Source organism: Tribolium castaneum, chromosome 5, assembly GCF_031307605.1.
Source record: "Tribolium castaneum strain GA2 chromosome 5, icTriCast1.1, whole genome shotgun sequence".
In the NCBI taxonomy this organism is placed as follows: Eukaryota; Metazoa; Arthropoda; class Insecta; order Coleoptera; family Tenebrionidae; genus Tribolium; species Tribolium castaneum.
Window position 1 is genome coordinate 1061763 of NC_087398.1, and position 19943 is coordinate 1081705.

Sequence of the window (19943 nt, forward strand, 5' to 3'; positions counted from 1 at the left end):
CAACTTTTTGGTACGAAACGTTACGGGAATTTTTGAATAAGATGAAATTTTGATTCTTTCTCGAGTTGTTTACTGATCATCAACGTGCCTTAAATTGGCTCATAAATTCCTTTCTTTTTGAAACGTGACTAGTTAATTTCTAAACAAAATTTTGGATTTAATTTTAGGTTTATCAATAAATTTTGGCTATTTTAAACGAAAGTAAATTAATTATGCTTTTGTGAGAAAATCATTGGATTAGCTGGGCGACTGTGGTGCAGAGCCAGGCCGTCGCCAACCCCCATATCTTTGCATATCCACTTGTTAAAACACATGGCCTTTCGACCACCCAATTTGGCGATTTATAACGTTTTTAACAGTTCTTGGAAAGTTTCGTGGGAACGATAATTTTCTAAACATTTTAATGCTAACAAAGGAATAAATAAGTTAAATTAAAATTTGTTGCAACTTTTGAATTGAAGTTGAATTAATATTGTCAAAGAACTAAACGTTTAAACTGACTCCGAATATTTTGCGCTGGTTAATAAAATAAAATTTTAAATACCGCGATCATCACAGTACCTTCAGATTGAAGGGCAGAGCGCGCCCTAGAAACTCCTGCGGCGTTCGTCCTTGAAAAGGATGCGATAATTCTGGTAGGAATCCGCCGCAAAAGCCCACATTTATTAGTTATTTACGGTGTTTAAAAATAATCCTCGTTGTTTATCCACATTGCGAGTGTTGGGGAGTCGCGTGAAAGTATCGGCTGGAGCTAGCGAAACGATAGCAGCCAGCAGTCGGTACCAGCAGGTTAGTGCACCGTGGCGTATCCAAGAGTTGAGTTCGTCGTGTCTTTGATAAAGTGGAGCGCGTTTCAGTGTTGCATCCTCTGTGCAGTGAGAGAGAGTTGCGTTCAAGCAACCGTGTAAAAGAAAGTCCCACTTTTTGCACCAGCTAGTCCAGAGGGATGTAAACGGGAGATGATGAACCCGGAAGTACTGCAGGTGGTCCACGAGAAGGACCCCTGGATCGAGGAGTCCAAATGGGACACGATCGAGGAGGAGGTGACCGAGATCGTGGACAAGAAGAGCAGAAGGAAATCGTGGCACGCGATCAAATTCGAAAGAAAAAGGCGGAAGGGAGTCGTAGAGCCAGGATCGCCGCCTGAAGCCAGGCAGAAGAGGCCTTCCTGGTGGAATATCTTCGGGGGACAACAGTGGCCAAGGTATTGATCCGTTCGGCCCTGGTGTACACCCACGTTAAGGACGAATTCGACGGAAATTGTTCACTAGCACGCCCAGACAAGCCAAGTGAAAAAAGATACTACTTTCAATTTACCGCGCCCATTTTCAACTATTGTTTGATTCGGGTTTGATTAAGCAGACAAACGAGGCGCAATTAAGCTGCAGCCGGGAGTGCAAAAAACATTTCTTACGAAAAATCTACCACTGTAGAATTTTTGGACAATTTGGGAAATGCAGTTTCTGTCTCGTTGAAATAAAATAAATAATAAATAAAAAAATAAAAAAAAATATAATTTTTTAATTAAAAAACTCTCTGGAAAAAGCTAAATTTCAGATATTCCAGGAAAAATGCCACCTGACGCCGAAATTTCAAAATGATTTTGGTAATGTTAAGTTTTTGAAAAAGGATAAATCATCAATTAAAATAATTCATTAGATTTTAAAGTTTACGTAATGGGCCTTATAATACATAATATAAATTACTGACGTATGACAACTGTTGAATCTTTTTTGAAGAGTATTTTTCTAGTTTTTGGTCGTTTAGAAAATGAAAATCAGTAAATTGATTAATAATATTACTTTATTTTTGTCCCGTCCGGTATCGCAAACATAAAATGTTGTTCTTATTTCTTACATTGTTAAACAAAACCAAGAATTTTTAATTTCTACTGTCTAATTTTAATATTGTTATTAAAAGTCTTTAATGATTAAAACCTGCCTGAGTGAATTTTTTAGAGTTATTTGCACACATAAGATTTTTTTGTCCCGTCCGTCATGTGTAGATAAAAAGTAAATTAATCAGAAGACGTAGCTCATTGCCTTATTCTTCGGTTTTTTGGATTCAAAAGTTGCAACAGATTTCACCTTTTCCTTTAAAAAATAGTTGTGGAATTAGTCCCTTTTAAATTAACAGAATTTTTTGTTGCAAACAATTTGATTGGTACTAGGCTCCTATAAAGAAAAATTCACTTCTACTGGCAGATTTTTTTTTGGTTTGGATTTAAAGTGTGTCTAATATGTCTGGCTCCGCGTTGCGCTGCATTGTTGATCGGTTCAATTAGCTTATTTTCGATGATTGATAGAAAACAACTGTTAATTAATCGCATCTTATTTACTGGAAACGTTCGCCACATAACAACTTTATCTTATCGCCACTTAATAAATCACAACTTTGCTAAAATAATAATAATTGCAATGTTTACGATGACCGCTTTATCGTGGCGGTGTTGATAACCTGAGACTTTTTCTTCAGATTGAAAAGATTACTTTCATTTGTTCGTTTTTTTTATCTTGACACCAAATCGCTGTGCATCTGGACTAAATTTCTATTCGCGGATTTCGTCGACCAATCATTCGGTTAGTGACAAGCAATTTGCCGGCTTTGTGAACATGTGGTTTTATATAGCATGTGTTAAGGCCAAGGCACAACAAAACAAACAGATAATTATTGATAGATCTACTGTGTTTAGTAATTGGATATGTAAACTGCAAAAAACATTGGCGTTATATAGGCAGAGCCTTGTTTTCACTCTCGACGTATTGTTTCAGGTTATCTCGGCCATAAATATGACGAGATTTATGTCTATATTTGGACAACGGTTTTATAAATAGCTACTTTGTTTTTTATTGTTGAAACGTACAGAGAGTGAAAAATGGCCGATGATAAATCTGGTCTTGGGAAAATTACGAATTTCAAAGTTTCCAATCGTTTCAAACGATAAATATTTGAAAACGATTCTACACGATTTTATTGTACGGCCAGCTGCCAAAACTTTTCCCACCTATAAACATAATAAAAGCAAAATAAATAAATTGGCTTAATTGGGAATGATTGACTGGAATTGTGTAAACATCCGTCAAAAAATTGCCAGTTTTAAATAAATTTTGCTCTTCATAATTCACAAAATGACTATTTGTGATGTAATTGAAGCTACTTGTTTTGTTATGCACGTGCTTGTTACGTTACAAAGGGATTTAATTGTCTCGAGCTTTTAAAAGCACTCAAATGTTGAAAAATTTCATTAATTAATTGTAGTAAAATGTGAATTGAAATCTGGTGTGACTTTATGATTTATAAGACCATTAACGGTGGGATTCGCAAATGAAACTGAAAGAAACTGCCAGAAATGAGTTTTTTTGTTTTGAAACAAAGAGATATTCCGGAACTGAATTATCTCCCAAATTTTAAATTTTTTATAAGCGAATTAAAAAATGATAAAAACTCCGCCAGGGCATTAAACTTTAATTAAATCTCCGGTTTGGTTCTCATTTGACATTTGTTTATGTTTATTATCGTTTCAATATTTTAATTGGTGATAGTGATTGTTGTAAATAACATGAAGGCGTCGTATTATTTAGTTTATTATTATGCAGATAGGTATTCGGATATAAGAATTAATGATTTCATTGTTGTGACTGAACAAATAAATACTTATCCCACCACAAAGTTGAAAATCTGACATTAATAATGGAAATCTTTGAAAGCGGATAAAAAGCGTGATTATTTATTCGGATCAAGTCTTTTTTGTTTTGTTTGCGAATTTTTGTTCGGATGTACTTGGACTAACCTGAGATGAAATTATTGATTTAGAAAAAAGTTGTCAAGGTTTTGACTAAAAACTAGCACATGCGACATTCTTGGAATAACTTGGAACACGTTTAAGAAACAGATCAATTAAAAATTTCGAAATCTGTATACTTTTCATGAAGGTACGTTTCTCGGTTTGTTTCTTGTCAACAAATTAATTGAAAACGTTCGTGCGCAAATTAAAAATATTGGATGAATTAAAGATAACGACTTAACAAGTTTAAAAAATTTAAGCGACCGTCAAGGTCGGTACGCACTTGCTATTTCTGGACCTGAACACGAAACAACTCGGGGGTGTTTAACTTATAAAATAGAAATTTTTCGTAATTAAATATCATTTATTTAACCTCTAAAGGTCACAACGCCAAAGCTTGCACCGGATGGATTTCCATCGCTCTTCATTGGCATAAATTTTCTCGTTTTGCCACTCTAGATAAATATTAATTTAGCCCACATGCAACCGCTAATTTCCATCAATTAATCGAGCACTAAACTGAAACGACCTTGCACCTCAATGCGCTGATTACACCGGAACAGACGTAATTGCGGTTTTTAAACTTTTTAGGTGCGATGATGAAAAAAACTCAAAAAAAAACCAAGAGATTCCGGTAAGGTCAGCGCTAATCCGCGACCCGGAACATAACGAAAAGCCCCAGTAATTTATGTCGAATTTTTTGCGCAATTAGCTTCTACCCGGAATACTCCGGGATCCAGCAGACGGTGATAATTATAACCGAATTGTCAGCTTAATTTCCGGAACATTTCGGCGTGTTTTACTTTTAGTTTGCATGATTTTTATTTTCGTTTTGCTTGATCAGGTCACGTAGGGCCTCCCAGGATGGAGGAAGAGTCGCCAAAGAGAATGTGCCATGGATGCGGTATGTATTTTTCACATTTCATAGATTTTATTGTATAAAAAGCATTCGATTCGAATGCGGAAATTGAAAATGTCACCGCTGCTTTTGTCAAAATTTCTAGTGAAATTTCAACGGTTTCAGGAGCAAAAGTCGGAGTGTGGACCACGGGATTTCGTCTCCCTTCGACCTTGACGCCCTCAGAGCCAAGGTGGACAGCCAACTGGACAAGAACCTCGACAGAGGTAAGTTCACTTGGTGTACTTTTATTGCCCTCGTTGGCCCTGACAGTTTCACACTTCTTTCAAACTATAGGCCGTGATTTATCTGCCGGGAAAGTACCGCTACAAGCAAATACAATTTCAACGATGTAATTAAAAATAAAAAAAAGTTTCATGTGCTATTGCAATTTGTAAAACTTCTAGTGTGAATTTGAGTGAATGCAGGCCATGATTTTTATTCAGTGAATAGGTGAAGGAAGGAATTTGCAAACTCCTCCGAGGGTTCTAATTGCGGGTAATTTAACCGTTGGAGGTGAAAGCGTGGTATTATTTTCGTCGAACGCTCCGGTGAGCATCGGTACCGTTCTGTTTGTCGCAGGATGTCTAATGAAATCGCGTGGGCTACTTGTTTCGTCCTTGACTTTGTCCTGGGCGTGTACCGACCGACGACTGCCAAGGAGTTTATTTTTCTCCTCAATTAATAACAAAAATTGAGTTTGTTTTGGTAAAAGAGATGTAGTCAAGGCCTCTCAAAGGTGGGGCGCGTATCCTATTGCCGGTTTCCATTTTTAAAATGCCATTACTACGCCATTAGAACATTGCTCCTTATGTAAATGTTGTTGTTCCATTCCCCTGTCTCGGTTTACAAACAAGACCGATATATTTTTCGCCGTCGTCTCGAAAAGAACAACTTTTAAAATTACAAAAGCTTCGTGGGAATATGTCACTTGAGTTTCATTAAGGCGCGAGTTTTCCCAACTTTTTACCCTTGTTCTTCGGAAAAGGTCAAGTAATTAAATTGAGGAGGGAAAAAAAACTTTCGCTTTTCGGCCTGAGAGGGAAGTTGTAAATTTATTACTCGCTAATCCGGTTATTGAATTGCCTTTTTCGTAATTTTTGATTTATTACGTACTGCTGACATTAAAAGAGACCAAAAACAACAGCTGAATGTGAGTCACGAGAGTCACCCACCGGGGATTATTTTTACACAGGTGAGTCGCCTCTCATTGAAGAAATCCACAAATTTTTAATCGCAAAAAACGGAGGTCTTACGGAAGGATGAGACCACATAAAAGTAATCGAACGCGGAATTTCGTGATTTATAATTTTTATCTGGAGGTTTCCAGCGATAATTATTGTCATTGGCCCCTAAAAATCATTTGAAGGTTGTTTTCCGAAGCATTCAATCAGCGCCCTAGAAAAATAACTTAGATTAATGAGGATCGGAACGAATTTATAAATAAATCTGGCCACAGTTATTATTTATAAAAAAAAAATACCGAACGGTGACCTTGTAGCCGTGATTTACCGTTATCCTAATTGATCGATAAATGTGCCTATTCGTGTGTCATTCATTTCAAACGTGATTTATTGCGATTACATAATTACCGAATTTTTAATTTCAAATGTTGATTAATTTTATGGTAATTATTGGTAGGTGTAATAAAAACGTGTTGTAGGCAACCAACAAAACATCATAATTTTAGTACAACGTTTAAAAATGAATTAGGGACAAGTCTTTGGAGGCAAACGCCCGAGCTAAATTACCCAATGGAACTTTCATGTTTAGCTTCATTACAGCGTGTTAAAATTCCGGACCACGTGCAATATAACATTCGCGTAATCGCAAAATTTAAAATTAATTTTTCAACAGTGCCCGCGTGCGTTATTTATTTCTCTTACGACAAATACCGCCTACACCCCGGCTGCGTAAAGCGTTTTCCCTTGATTAATCATAACATATTCGCTTATTTTTGAAATATCTTTCGTTGGATGGGAAATATTTTTTTAATTTGTTTGTTCAGTTTTTGTAAAAATAATATCGCTGGATTGAATGTTCTGACGTGGATTTTTCATGTACGATTCAAACGCATTAGTGTCAATTAAAAAGAATTTATCGATGTGTGTTTTTAAGGAAAAACTCGTCACAACCACGTTTTAAAATCCAAATAAAATTCTTAATTGCGGAATAACGTACGAAAATGATCTTTTATTGTATCAACCGGTTGTTTTATGTGATTTTTCGAATAATACCGTCACCGGAAATCTCATTGTTTAATTAGTTAATTAAGCTTTAAAAGGGCGACCGTTTCGGTGCTCGAATTTAATAAATTTACTTTCTATTTTGTTACGTTCTCATATAATAAATCGCTAATTTAATTAGAACATTTGTGTACGTTTGAAATCGTGACGACCTAAACTAATATTCCCATAAATGTCAAATCGTTAGATTTAATTATTAAACTGGTAGAAAGGTGTAATAATTTGTTTTGGCATTGATTTAGTTACACAAGGGTGTTTTGAATAAATCTCATTTGACTTTCATCGGCGTACGAATCTGTTTTTTAAATTGATACGTTATTATGTAAGTGCGAGTAAATAAATAAACACCATATGCGATACTTCCGTACCGGAAATTATTTCTTAAATTATCGATTTGAAGAAAGGAAAATTTCCTACATGTGGATGATGTAACAACATACCGCACCGTTATTAAGAACAATCATTTTTTACGAATTCCTTAAGTAAATATATTCTTACAAAATGAAATAAATGGATAAAAGAATGCTAATATATTATTCATGCTTTTGATGCAACCTGACGTTGACCTTAATAAACTTGGACAAATTAAAGTTTTAGCGTAAGTATTAAAGTACTAATGTACGAAGTGAAGACGTGGTAATGTGTTTACGTAATAGAGGAAGTAAGCAACTCCATACATCTCGTCTCGAGTTTAATCTTTTAAATAAATTATTGTCCATCGTAATTGCGACCATTAAAACCGTTGCATAATCCGGCTAATTATTTCTCTGTACCAAATTATGTACCAGCTGTAATTGTAACAACTGGCAACTTCCTAATATGGAAGAGTGGATGTGTGTTGCAAGGTTAGTGCTATTTACTGCTTTTAAAGGCATTTGCATTAAATCTATGTTCCGATCATAATCATAAATCTTCATTACTGTTTGAATACCTTTTTTAGCAACGAAATGATTTCTGACGCATTGTCTTGTTGTTGGCAAAGAATAATTTTATTTTTAAATGCTACCAACAGTGGTTGCCAATTTAATAATGCAGCAGGAAAAAGTGAAAGACCGATCGCGCGCTGCAACCAATAATTCTCGACTCGATGCGGTTGCAGGACGTGCAGGAGAAACGCAATCCTGCTGAAAGCGCGACGTATGTGCGTTGAAGCGTCAAGGACATTGTTGTTTTTGTTATCTAGAAAAATGGTGGTTCTCAGTCGTCATGTGGCAACTGATCGGCGGCTTCAGCAGTAATGAATTTCGTCGACGATTATTACGATTCGTCCGGAGTTTTTATAAATAAGATCGACGACGAGCACGATTACGTTGTCGTCTATTTCGTCGATTGCAAAGGTTATCAGACACTGCAAACAAACTATTTTAACACATTCATATGGCCTTGATCGACTAAACAATTCTTCTATTTCTATTTGCAGATTTAGACGGCTCCAGTAATAGTTTGGCTGAGAAGAAAAAGACTGGACCGCCGGAAAATACCACCACTTATACGGTAAGTATTTTTCCAGTAATATGGTGAAAATAACACGAGTGTGATTGAGTGGGAAATGAATCAATCACCTGTGTGTGGGCGATTGCTATCTATTGACTTAAGTTTTCCGGTCAAGTCCGGGACAGTTGAGTATCATCAAGTTGTTGTTTTTAAACCCTTATCAAAACGGCAGAAAATGAAAATATTTGCACTAATATTAAAAAAAAACGGACAAATTTGTGTTAAATTGTTTTTACTTAAGTTTTACGAGTCTAATTATCGTATTCATGTTAAATATCGTGGGGGACTGAGGTTAAATGCATGGCATAAGGTAAACACAATAAGTACAAGTTAATCTCCGGAGGCTTTACCCCATTATACGTTGTATAAATATTGGGACTAGAAACGGTGGTGTAATTAATTTGATAAGCTTGTTTTATTTCAAATAAATGCGATACAATAATTTGTCCAATTGTAAACTGGACTAGAACATTTTCGGGCTTTAGCCTAAAATAATTCATGATCAAGGTCGGTTTGAGTATATTTTTTATTGTAATTTTTTCACTTTATAATAAATCTTGTGTCATAAAACCGCGTCTGAATTTTTTTCTTGTTCCGTCTCGAGTTACACGTGACGATGCAGCATCCTGAATAACAAATATCTTCACGTTATGCATTTCGAATTTTAAACATAACCGAGATGCTTGAACTAACAAGTAGGTGAAAATATGTCACGTCAATGCAGAAAATGCTGAATTATAGGAAAGTAACTGCACTGAAACAAGTAGTTTAATAATTCTCACTGCTTTCCTTACAGACACACACACACACACTTTATATATATAAGGCGATAAAGCATTTTTACGGCCGTTTTGAGACGTTAAATCGATATAAACAAGTCTAAAATTATTTTATTGCAAACGTGTGAGGTGCAAAAAAGGAGAAAGAAGAATTTCGACATATTTTCTAGTAGTTGGTTGTGAAACTTTGGATAATGTCTGCAATATGTATTAGAGTTAGTTACGGGTAATAAGGGGTTTAGTTCCTGAGGCACGAATTACAGCGAAATTTATGTCAAGAGTTGAGTTTTGTTCAAATAGAGGTAACAATTAGTGGTTGATGTACATTCTTGATGCATTGTTAACTCGCTTCTAGCCAAATACAAACCCCACTCATTTGCGTAAAAACTTTTCAAAGAAATATACAGTGAGTGTTTTATTTCCACTCTCTAATTTTGGTATTTTTTTAGACTTATTTTCACACAATTTTTTTTGTCCCATCCGTTATGTGTAAACAATTTGTAAATTAATCAGAAGTCGTTACACATTGCCTTGTGTTTCAACAGTTTCCACCTTTCACTTTAAAAACAATCATTGGAATTTGTGCCTTTTAAATAAATAGAACGATAAAAATGAGAGGTTTTTTGTGTCCCGTCCGTCATCAATTTGTACTTTTTTTACTTACTTCTTATTTTTTATTGGGAGATATCGCAAATTATTGAACTGGCGTTGGAACGTGTTCTTCTTATCAAGCTGGAATAAACTGTTGTGACCGTGTAACAATTCAAGATTGGACACAATCAGTGATTTATTAAAACAGCCCGTTGTTTTTCTATTGTTGTTGCAAGAATTAATAACTCGCCACCCCTCCATTTGCATGTAGCAAAAAGATGTCGAGTTATCTGTCCCAAATTAAGCCATTTCATTGTTTACAACATCCCAAAATTTGCATTTAACAATGTTTCAGGTCGCTGACAGAGATACACTAACGTCAGTGGCGGCACGTTTCGACACAACCCCTTCAGAATTGACCAAATTAAATAGATTAGCAACACCTTACATATTCCCCGGCCAACAACTCTACGTACCAATCAGAGAAACGGCAGGAAATGAATCGGAAGGTTCGACACCGGTAGAAGACTCGCATGATGATTTGCCTCCGGAAGAGAAAGGTTTGTTTCGATAAAAATATGAGTGAAGTGGGATGATTTTAATTTGTATAGAACTACTCGACAACCTGAGGCCTGTTAGTCCAAAGCCAGGTCACGTGGAACGCGTGCGAACACCATCATGCAACCAGAGTTCCACCGACCTGGAGGAGGAGTCTGCGGTTTTCCGCGAACGCTTCCTCAAAATCAACGTACGACATATCACCGACGGCCAAGGCGTCGTAAGTGGGGTCCTTCTCGTGACTCCGAATGCAGTCATGTTCGACCCCAACGTCTCCGACCCCTTGGTCATCGAACACGGCCCGGAGGCCTACGGTGTTATCGCTCCGATGGAGTTTGTCGTGAATGCGGCAATTTACAACGACATTGCCCACATGCGCGTGGGGCACAGTGTTGAGACAAGTACAACAGCTGAAAAACCGGAAATTTATTATCCGAAAGCGGAAAGTCGCAACGAACAGGACTCGATGATGGTGAAAGATGAAACGTTTCCAGAGTTGGGTGAGTTGCTTGGGTGGTGTTTGTAGTTGTCGTAACTCGGTGTTTGTAGTTGCCGGCGATGATGCTGAATCTGTGTGTTCGTGTACAGAACGCGAGGGCGACGCTTTTCCCAAAGCCTTTGAACGGGAACTGGTCACACCGACGAATCTCGAAGAGAACGAACAGAGATCGGCCGAGGAAAGGCGGAAAAGTCTGCTGGACCATCACTGGGCCATACCTTCGAGGGATCGACAGTCGATAGACACGGACGAAATACCGGCCATATCGTCGTCGATGATTCAAGAGGATCAGATTGACGAAGAGGAGAATTTAGTCAAGGAGAGTTGTCACGACTCAGGGATTGATATCAGGGAAAGTAGCATACCGCCTGTAGCTCCACATCCGAAAAAAGTAACAATTAAATTAGTTTGGTGTGTTGGTAATAATGCGATGTTCTTGTAGCAATACAGTGATGCTGATATAGTACTTTCAAAAGAATGGGTGCCTCCGATTACGATCGCACCTACGAACGTTAGCGATACGGAGAGTCTCGCAAGGAAAAAGACCAACTCGGTTTCGTTTAGTCTGGACTCGAGTTCGGAAGCTGAGAGTGGAGTTCCTTTATCAACGAGCTGCTCTGAGTCGAAGGAGGAAACCGAAAAGGCTGATACTAGGAAAAATAAGGTAACATTTTAATTTTCAATTAACAAGAAACTTACTGTACAGAAATTACAATTTGTAGATGTTAAAAAGACTGTCATATCCCTTATCATGGATGGAGACCTTAGCCGGCGACAAGGAGGAGGAAAAGCCCCCGAACCACCCTCACTCCGCCGACGTGCACCACTCGTCTGTATTTTCGAAGGTGTTTTCAAGGTAACAACCCCATAATTCCTCCCTAATCGCCATGCATTAACCTTACTAACAAATAACCATCGCTATCGCTGCTCAGTTCGCCCATCAATCTGGTGGACTTCGGGACGGGTCTTTTCCTCAACAAGACACCGTCTGAGGAGAGCGGTGGCTCCGGCGGCCCCCATTCGGCCGGCAGCGGGGGCCCCCCACTCAGTGATTCGCCCCGTACCGACAGTTCGAGTTTTTTCCCCACGAATATTATAAGTTCGGTGGGAGCGTCAGTCGGTGCTGTGGGGGCTTCGGTGGGCGCAATGGGGGCCTCCGTTGGGGCGACAGTTGGCGCAATGGGGGCGCAAGTCGGGGCGTCCGTCGGTGCCGTGGGGGCGACAGTTGGGGCTGTTGGGTATGTGCGATGTTTGCACGGATTCTGTGTACTGACACACAACACACTGACACCGTTTGTTTATTATCGCTTCTTGCGAGGTGGTGTTGACTTTGTAGAGTACACAGAAAAATGATTAACTGTACGATACTACAACATCACCTCGAATTATTATGTAAAATTATTTGTTTGGTGGTTTTTACTTTGTTTTAAACAAGACATGACAAAATGTGCACGAAAGAGTGCAAGTGTGAGATGTTACAGTGTTGTGTTTTTTCCAGACGGTCGTCTGTGGGCACGTTCATACGACAACCGACCGAAAGCAGTACAAAGTCGAAGGCGCCGCCACCTAAATTAGATTATAGGTCGATGGTGTCTGTTGATGATATGCCCGAATTGTTTGTTTCGTTCGATAGTAAGTATTTGTATGCAAATTTATTGTAAATTGAATTGCAAAAAAAACGAAAAAATTACGCTACATTGACTATAACACTGTTCAGTAAAATACATCATTGCACTCGCTATTTAAATTCGTTTAATTGGCAAAATGGTTGCGCAAAACGGCACCTACGAAATTAATTTAGCTAGTTGATGTCTTTTTTTATAGACGAATCATTGTGCAATGTCAGTATTCATTAGCGAAATGAGGTAAGTTTAACAGTAAGGTACCGCCGACTAATGACTTGAGATTGCAAAAGAACGTGTTTTTTATTCAAAAAAAGAGCTATTTTCGGCGTAACTTATGGAAAAATTCGCTTGATTGTTTGATACATTGTTTTAGCGTTGGATTAATATTATAAGTATAAATATTAAAACTTTTGCCCAAAATCATAACTTGTTTTACCTGATTGCAAGTGTTGAAATAAACACCAGTGTGAGTACAGTCGCTGCTAGTTAAGAAAATAATTAAGTCGTTAAAAATTAGTGCCGGATCGTACAGTTTTTCAACACCGATCGTTTAATTTGATTTATTTTTCAACGGTATGATGTCATACTTTGATCTAACGCTTGTATGCAGTTAATTGCCAATCGAGAAAACAACATTTTTATCGAAATTGCAGCACTGGGATAAACAGTTTCATTTCGCTTTTGTAAGGTCAAGGATTTAACAGTTACGCGCTAGTAGTTCATAATTTGGTACTCATTTTTGGTTGAGATAATTATTTAATGGTTATTTAAATTGGTACATACACAGGATTTGCAAAAAAGCGGAGATATCTCCATTGTTAACAGCCGCAATAGTCATTTGTGGTATGCTAATACCATATCATTATTTTTGCATAGTCAACTTTTTCTTAATATCAAGGTATTGACTTTGGTCTAGTTTAGTAGATAGGTACCACTTGTGGAACTCGTTTGCAAAAAACGTTCGTGTCTGGTTTTAATTAAAAATGGAAGGTTTATAAATAAATGTGAACTTCAGTATTATACGCCAATTCCGGTGTTACATAATTGTTTTTTCTTATTTAAATTAATAAGCGGGTACCACTGTAGGCACCAGCACGGTTTCAGTGATTGTGTTGTTTACTTGCGACAATGCTGTAAGTTAATGCTGAATATATTAAAACCAATTGGAATGTGACTTGTTCGGTGCCTTACTGTTAGCCATCATCATGATCTAGTCGTGCTATTAATGTAGTAATGTTTTAATTTGGTTTTAATTGCTGCTGCAGTGCGCTCTCCCAATTACGGGCTAGATTCCATTGGTAGGTTTGCATGTGTGCAATGCATGAAATTCAGCCACCAACAAAATAAACTTGAAACAGCTGAAACTCGTTCAATTGTAAAGCGAGCCGTTAATTACACGCTTAAAATTCCATTTTAGAACTAATCCCGCGGCCGGCGCGCTCTTGCGAAGATCCACCGTTGTATCTTCGACTGCGTATGGGCAAGCCGTTGGACAAACCCATCCCGCGTTCAACGCCGCTGATGTCTTACGGCAAGAAGAAAATGCGACCCGAGTACTGGTTCAGTGTGCCAAGAAATAGGGTTGACGAACTGTACAAGTTTATTCAAGCTTGGGTTCCACACTTGTATGGCGAACTGAACGAGGAACAGGTAGGTGATGGAGATGTCCGGAGGCGATTTGATTTTTTAATTCGATTAATTCGGCCGGCCTTGAGCTCCCACTTTTCTGCTGCCGCTCTGTCGTCTCTTAATTGACAATGCATTCTGATAAACGTTTGGTGTGTTGTTGTCGTAGGTGAAAGCACGGAATTTCGCTCTCGTGGAAATGGACACGGAGTTGTGGAGCGAAGAACCGACACCTTCGGCAAGCCGGCACGGGAGCCAAGACGGAGAACTCACCGAAATTACCAAAGAAAGCTGGGAGGTAGGTTGATTGCGCGTTGGTGCTAACATCTAGTTAGAATTTTTTCTGATCAATTGGCACCGGTGACTAAATTTCGTTGTTGGTTGGGTGCAGCTAATCAAGGCTCCTTACGTTAAGATCTACAGCATCATCAAGACCCAGACAATGTCGGCTGACGGCAGTGATGAGGTGACTGACACCTGCACTATAACATGCCACACTGTTTCCACGTTGACGTGCAAACTGCACGTATTGGGAAATGCGTGGAGGTTGACACGCGCGATTTGACGTCTTTGACAATTCACACAGTAGTGGCTTTTTAGATGAAATGGATGTTTGGTGTTAGAATAGAAAATAGACCCTTCCTAACCCAAATAATGTGTACTGTTTTGACGCTAGCGTGACTCATCTTCCACGCACGATTAGGTTGTCTCAGTTACGAAATATTGCTCATAAAATACAACACAATCAATAATCTTGTTCCCAGAAAAAAGCGATTGAATGTTTTCAATTTATTCATTTCTGTTTGTTTAATTTTTACAAGATACCCAACAACATTTATCAAAAAATTACGTACCATTTTGTAATAAAAAAAAAATAAAACAAATTCACTTTACAATTAAAGATTAATACAAACGTAAGTTATTCATTTTTTTCACGCATACTAATAATACTACAATATGCATTTAAGAAATAAAATGTAATAAAGTCTTATTATTGCGTTGAATGAGCGATGTGTAGCTCAGATACCTAGTTGTTGCCTTTCTTAAACTGTTCCCTTGTTCTACCCAAATTAATAGATCAGGACGATGAATTTAACAACAAAAAAATATTATTTTGGACGTAGTAAGCCAGATTTTGTTTGATGTTGGCTTACTATTGAAATTTTGCACCGAATCGTGTGGAAGCTGAAACTGTGAATCAGATTTACGTTGGCGTGAAATTAGAAACGGCCTACAGATCAATCGAAACTTCGCATGAAACAAACAATTTAAATTCCAACGCGTGACAGTTTTATTAGTTTCCTTTTCAAGTAAAGCGCATAGCTGAATAAAAATGTTATCTTGCTATTTGTGGTGTGTGGAAAACATGATTTTTATAAATAGAAATTGGCCAACGACCAAAAAATTTGGCACAGTTGAACCAGTGAAAAACCGAAAACAATGTTTGATGTTGTCGACGTTTGTTTGTGTAATTAATTCGGTTTTTCCCCTTAGGTGATACCAATGTCTGAGGAGTATCGTCGGGCGTTTTACTCATCGGCAGCGCCCTCCATCGACGCCGAATTAACTCCCCCTGATTTAATCGGCACCACTGAAATTTTGACTGATTATCACCGCGAGGCTCTGTGTCGGCATTTGCCGGCACGGGCCGAAGGTTACTCGTGGACGCTCGTTTTTAGTACTAGCCAGCACGGCTTCAGCCTTAACTCCATGTACCGTAAAATGTTTAAACTTGAATCACCGATTTTACTCGTAATTGAAGATACCGACAATAATGTAAGGCCCAGTAATGTTACATTTTCATATGATTGAACTGATTTTTCTTAGGTATTTGGTGCTTTAACATCGTGCGCCTTGCAAGTATCGGAGCACTTTTACGGAACTGGTGAATCGTTGTTGTTTAGGTTCAGTCCCGAGTTCCAGGTGTACAACTGGACGGGCGAGAATTTGTATTTCATTAAGGGAAACAACGAGAGTTTGAGTATTGGGGCAGGTGATGGTAAGTTCGGCCTGTGGCTGGATGGGGATTTGTACTTGGGGCGGTCTGAGCCGTGCAAGACCTACGGTAACGACCCGCTGACGCCCAAAGTGGATTTCGTGGTGAAAACGCTCGAGTGTTGGGCCTTTGTCTCGAGTTAAACGAAGTTGGACTGAAGTGTGATCAAGCGATTTGTTAGTTTGGTTGAAACGAGCGATTTTTACGCTGGCCTGGAGAGGAGGAACGATTCTTTTTCATTCTATAGACGGAGCTTTAGACGTAGTCACCACCACTACCGCACAACTGTTATCAAAGCTTATAGTTATTATAACGGCTGCCGTTCACTTGTAATCAATTTTAATTTTATTATTTTGTATTGTCTGTTACGCTTAATTAGCTTGTTATTTTTTATGTTCTAGTGTTAGGTTTCGGTGGACAACACGACGTGATTGGAGAATGAATGAATGAATGATGACGTGGTGTCCACCCGGTAGTCTCCTAGTCATTTTGTACTTGATAGTAAGGGGGCAGAGTGAATGGCGGTTCGATTGTTGCGTAGTTATAGTCATTCTGTGTTGCTTTGGCTTACAACGAATGACAAGCTCATAGCGGTGTTCTCCTTGTAATAATTAATTTTTTATTTATTGAGGAAGATCTACGCAGCCGGGTACAGATATGATTGTGTTGTAGCAATTGCGAGAGTCACATTGGCTGTAGTTTTCGTCTATATGTCAATTAGGTGCGTAGAGAACACGCCATATCAGTTGTCAATTTAATGATTTAATGTTAGAGGCTGTTATGCGGACTGCAGATTCCTACGTCTTTGTTGAGTGTTGAACTATTACTTGTTTTGAACCAAGCTGTTGGTCATGCCTTGTTGATACGTTCAGCTTCTTAGCATGAGGCGGCGGTCCGTACATATTTAACTAGATTAGTTTGATGTCTAAGTTGTGTACTATAACATTTATCTAGATGATTATCTGTAAAAAAGCTGTATATAAAATTAATATTAAATAAATAGATTATCAACGTTGACTTTCACTACACCTTTCATTCACTCCCTGATAAAAAGGGAAAACTGTCTTTCAAACAACATGCCATTTTTAAACTTTCTTCTAATAAATTATTTACTCATCTGTTTACTAGCATTTTTTTTTAATTAATGATATTTAAGCCGCTCGGGTTTTTCCCCGATATGCCACTGATATCAGATGTTAAACTATTTGAGGAGATAAAATAGGATAAATAAAATGTTCTAAATTTATTCCATTCAGTTAAATTTACAAAAACCAACATATTAATTTGAGCGGATAACAATAACTTTTTTTTTCTTAAACTTGACGTTATTCGAGTCATGAAGTTCGGCTGCATCAATACTTAATTTGAATCATTAACATTTTATCAGCAAGAGGAATTGACGTAATAGCTACTATTCATAAATAAGTTAAACAATCAATAAATTTCCATCCAAAAATTGTAAAAGATAAGAGCAGTTGCATAACCGCAACCACATGTGATTACCAAAGTCTAAATTGTTAATTCCCGGATCAAAATCAATTTTTACGTGCACGAACCATCTAATCAGTTAAATTATCTTTGAAATTGGTCGATAAAATTGTAGTTTAGAGCCGTTTTTATTCGAAATTTTGATCTCGGCGCCAGGCTTCAAACCCAAACAATTGCCAATAAGCCCGTTGCCAACCCACAAATCCGAAAGTCCCTCGAGTTGTCAAGTGAAAAGTTGTCTTCGAAGTTCGCTGGAGAGGTCAGGGGCAGAAGAGGATTACCATGGCGTTATCAAGGCTCTACAGCAGTCGCGTGACTGGGAGCGCAAAAGCCGCGTTGAATCTCTACCGGAAATCTCTCCATTCTCAAATAGCCCTAATGGTAAGCATTTGAAAGCCGCTGTTATGTCATCAATCGAAAATCACCATAGTTTACAAAAAAATTGTTTTCCCTTCACTTTCACCCTCATTATGTATTCTGACTGCTCAAATTGCCCTTGCCAGTCGGACTTCCGCATCGAAAAGGACACTTTCGGCGAGCTCAAAGTGCCCTCTGACAAGTACTATGGGGCCCAAACCCTGCGATCCGTCATGAACTTCCCCATCGGGGGCGAATTCGAGCGCATGCCGGTACGTAACCGTCAAATCACACCCACAAACGCTCATACCCGGGTTTCAGTACCCCGTTATAACGGCCATGGGGGTCTTGAAAAAAGCCGCCGCCACCGTCAACAAAGACTACGGTCTCGACCCCAAAATCTCCGACGCGATTTGCAAAGCCGCTGACGAAGTCATCTCCGGCAAGCTCTACTGCGACCATTTCCCCCTCGTCATTTGGCAAACGGGCTCCGGCACCCAAACCAACATGAACACGAACGAAGTGATCAGTAATCGAGCTATTGAAATAATGGGCGGAAAACTCGGCTCCAAGGACCCGGTGCACCCCAACGACCACGTCAACAAGAGCCAGAGCAGCAACGACACCTTCCCCACAGCCATGCACATTGCCGTGGCGGTGGAAATCCAAAACACGCTCCTGCCTGGCCTCAAAATGCTAACAAATAGTCTCGATAAGAAAGCGCAGGAGTTTAAGGATATCATCAAAATCGGGCGCACGCACACCCAGGACGCCGTCCCCCTGACTCTGGGGCAGGAATTCAGCGGCTATGTCCAGCAGATGAAGTTCGGGATTGATCGAATTAACGATACTTTGCCCAGGCTGTACATGCTGGCTTTGGGGGGCACAGCTGTGGGGACGGGGCTCAATACCCGGAAAGGGTTCGCCGAGAAATGTGCCGCCGAAATTTCAAAACTGACAGGATTGCCCTTCACTTCAGCACCGAATAAGTTTGAGGCTTTGGCCGCTCATGACGCCCTGGTTGAGGTCTCGGGGGCGCTCAATGTGGTCGCTTGCTCGATTATGAAAATTGCAAACGATATTAGGTAACTTGTTTTTGGCGAAAGAACGAAAATTGTGGCGTTTGTTTTTGCTGTATCAGCACAGGTGCGGCGATCCTGTAACTGGTTTCACATAAAATTGATTTAATTTTTAATTTTAATTACATGAGGGATCTGCATAGTTTCAAAGCAGAATTTTTTATGTGGTTGAATTAATATTCTCATCTAGAAATTTTTGATAAATTTTAATGCAGTGGTTTTTTTTCAAAAATTACTAAACTAAGAGAAAAATGAACGAATAAAAAATTCTTGGGCTTGTTTTTGAGAAAATTATTTAAAAAAATGAGTTCGGGAAAGTGTTATTTTCTCAATTTTATTTTTAGGTTTTTGGCGTCTGGCCCTCGCTGCGGCTTGGGCGAGCTGTCGCTGCCTGAGAACGAACCCGGCAGCTCCATCATGCCGGGCAAAGTGAACCCAACCCAGTGCGAAGCCATCACCATGGTGGCCGCCCAGGTGATGGGTAACCACGTGGCTGTGACCATTGGTGGTTCGAACGGTCATTTCGAATTGAACGTTTTTAAGCCCATGATGGTAGCCAATGTTTTACGATCAATCCGTTTGTTGGGAGATTCCAGCAAAGCTTTCACAACCAATTGTGTAGATGGCATTGTAGCCAACAAAGACCGAATCGATAAGCTTTTGCACGAGAGTTTGATGTTGGTCACGGCTCTTAACCCACACATTGGCTACGACAAGGCGGCCCAAATTGCCAAAACGGCGCACAAGGAGAACAGCACTTTGAAGGAAACGGCGATCAAGTTGGGGATTTTGACCGAGGAACAGTTCAAAGAATGGGTCAAACCTGAGGAGATGTTGGGCCCTAAATAAGAGCCCCCAGTGTTTTTGTTTGTTTGTTAATTTTTTTGTAAATAAATCAGTATTTTAAATAGTGGTGTTATCAT

At 38.9% G+C, this 19943-nt stretch overlaps 2 protein-coding genes across 17 annotated transcripts in view; both read left to right on the forward strand.

The window, feature by feature from the left end:
- Positions 1-17119, forward strand: part of mtd (mustard) — a 45014-nt gene extending 27895 nt beyond the window's left edge. For 3 of the 16 annotated variants that reach the window (XM_015980236.2, XM_015980237.2, XM_015980238.2), the window contains 16 exons: positions 4629-4688; positions 4809-4909; positions 8349-8422; positions 10148-10352; positions 10404-10850; positions 10900-11240; positions 11292-11513; positions 11572-11705; positions 11782-12087; positions 12348-12481; positions 13740-13772; positions 13892-14124; positions 14270-14398; positions 14492-14566; positions 15595-15876; positions 15928-17119. In XM_015980236.2, coding sequence (XP_015835722.1) covers positions 4629-4688; positions 4809-4909; positions 8349-8422; positions 10148-10352; positions 10404-10850; positions 10900-11240; positions 11292-11513; positions 11572-11705; positions 11782-12087; positions 12348-12481; positions 13740-13772; positions 13892-14124; positions 14270-14398; positions 14492-14566; positions 15595-15876; positions 15928-16239 — 3088 coding nt within the window. In that variant the 3' untranslated portion in view covers positions 16240-17119. Of the gene's footprint in view, positions 1-721; positions 1205-4628; positions 4689-4808; positions 4910-8092; positions 8266-8348; positions 8423-10147; positions 10353-10403; positions 10851-10899; positions 11241-11291; positions 11514-11571; positions 11706-11781; positions 12088-12347; positions 12482-13382; positions 13608-13739; positions 13773-13891; positions 14125-14269; positions 14399-14491; positions 14567-15594; positions 15877-15927 lie in introns of those variants that run through there. The other 13 variants (XM_015980232.2, XM_015980230.2, XM_015980233.2 and 10 more) reach the window with 13 other exon arrangements.
- Positions 17120-17620: 501 nt separating this feature from the next.
- LOC655448 (fumarate hydratase, mitochondrial) lies at positions 17621-19930 on the forward strand. The gene is made up of 4 exons (XM_961992.5): positions 17621-17965; positions 18088-18213; positions 18263-19026; positions 19365-19930. The coding sequence occupies exons 1-4, from the start codon at positions 17867-17869 to the stop codon at positions 19867-19869; spliced, it is 1494 nt and encodes a 497-aa protein (XP_967085.1). The 5' UTR covers positions 17621-17866; the 3' UTR covers positions 19870-19930.
- Positions 19931-19943: the final 13 nt, after the last annotated feature.

What these genes read in the sequence shown, in the direction of transcription:
- LOC655448 (XM_961992.5), top strand. Translation starts at nt 17,867, where the DNA reads ATGGCGTTATCAAGGCTCTACAGCAGTCGCGTGACTGGGAGCGCAAAA. An exon ending in ATTCTCAAATAGCCCTAATG is followed by an intron (nt 17,966 to 18,087) that starts GTAAGCATTTGA and finishes TGCCCTTGCCAG; the next exon opens with TCGGACTTCCGCATCGAAAA. An exon ending in AAAATTGCAAACGATATTAG is followed by an intron (nt 19,027 to 19,364) that starts GTAACTTGTTTT and finishes TTTTATTTTTAG; the next exon opens with GTTTTTGGCGTCTGGCCCTC.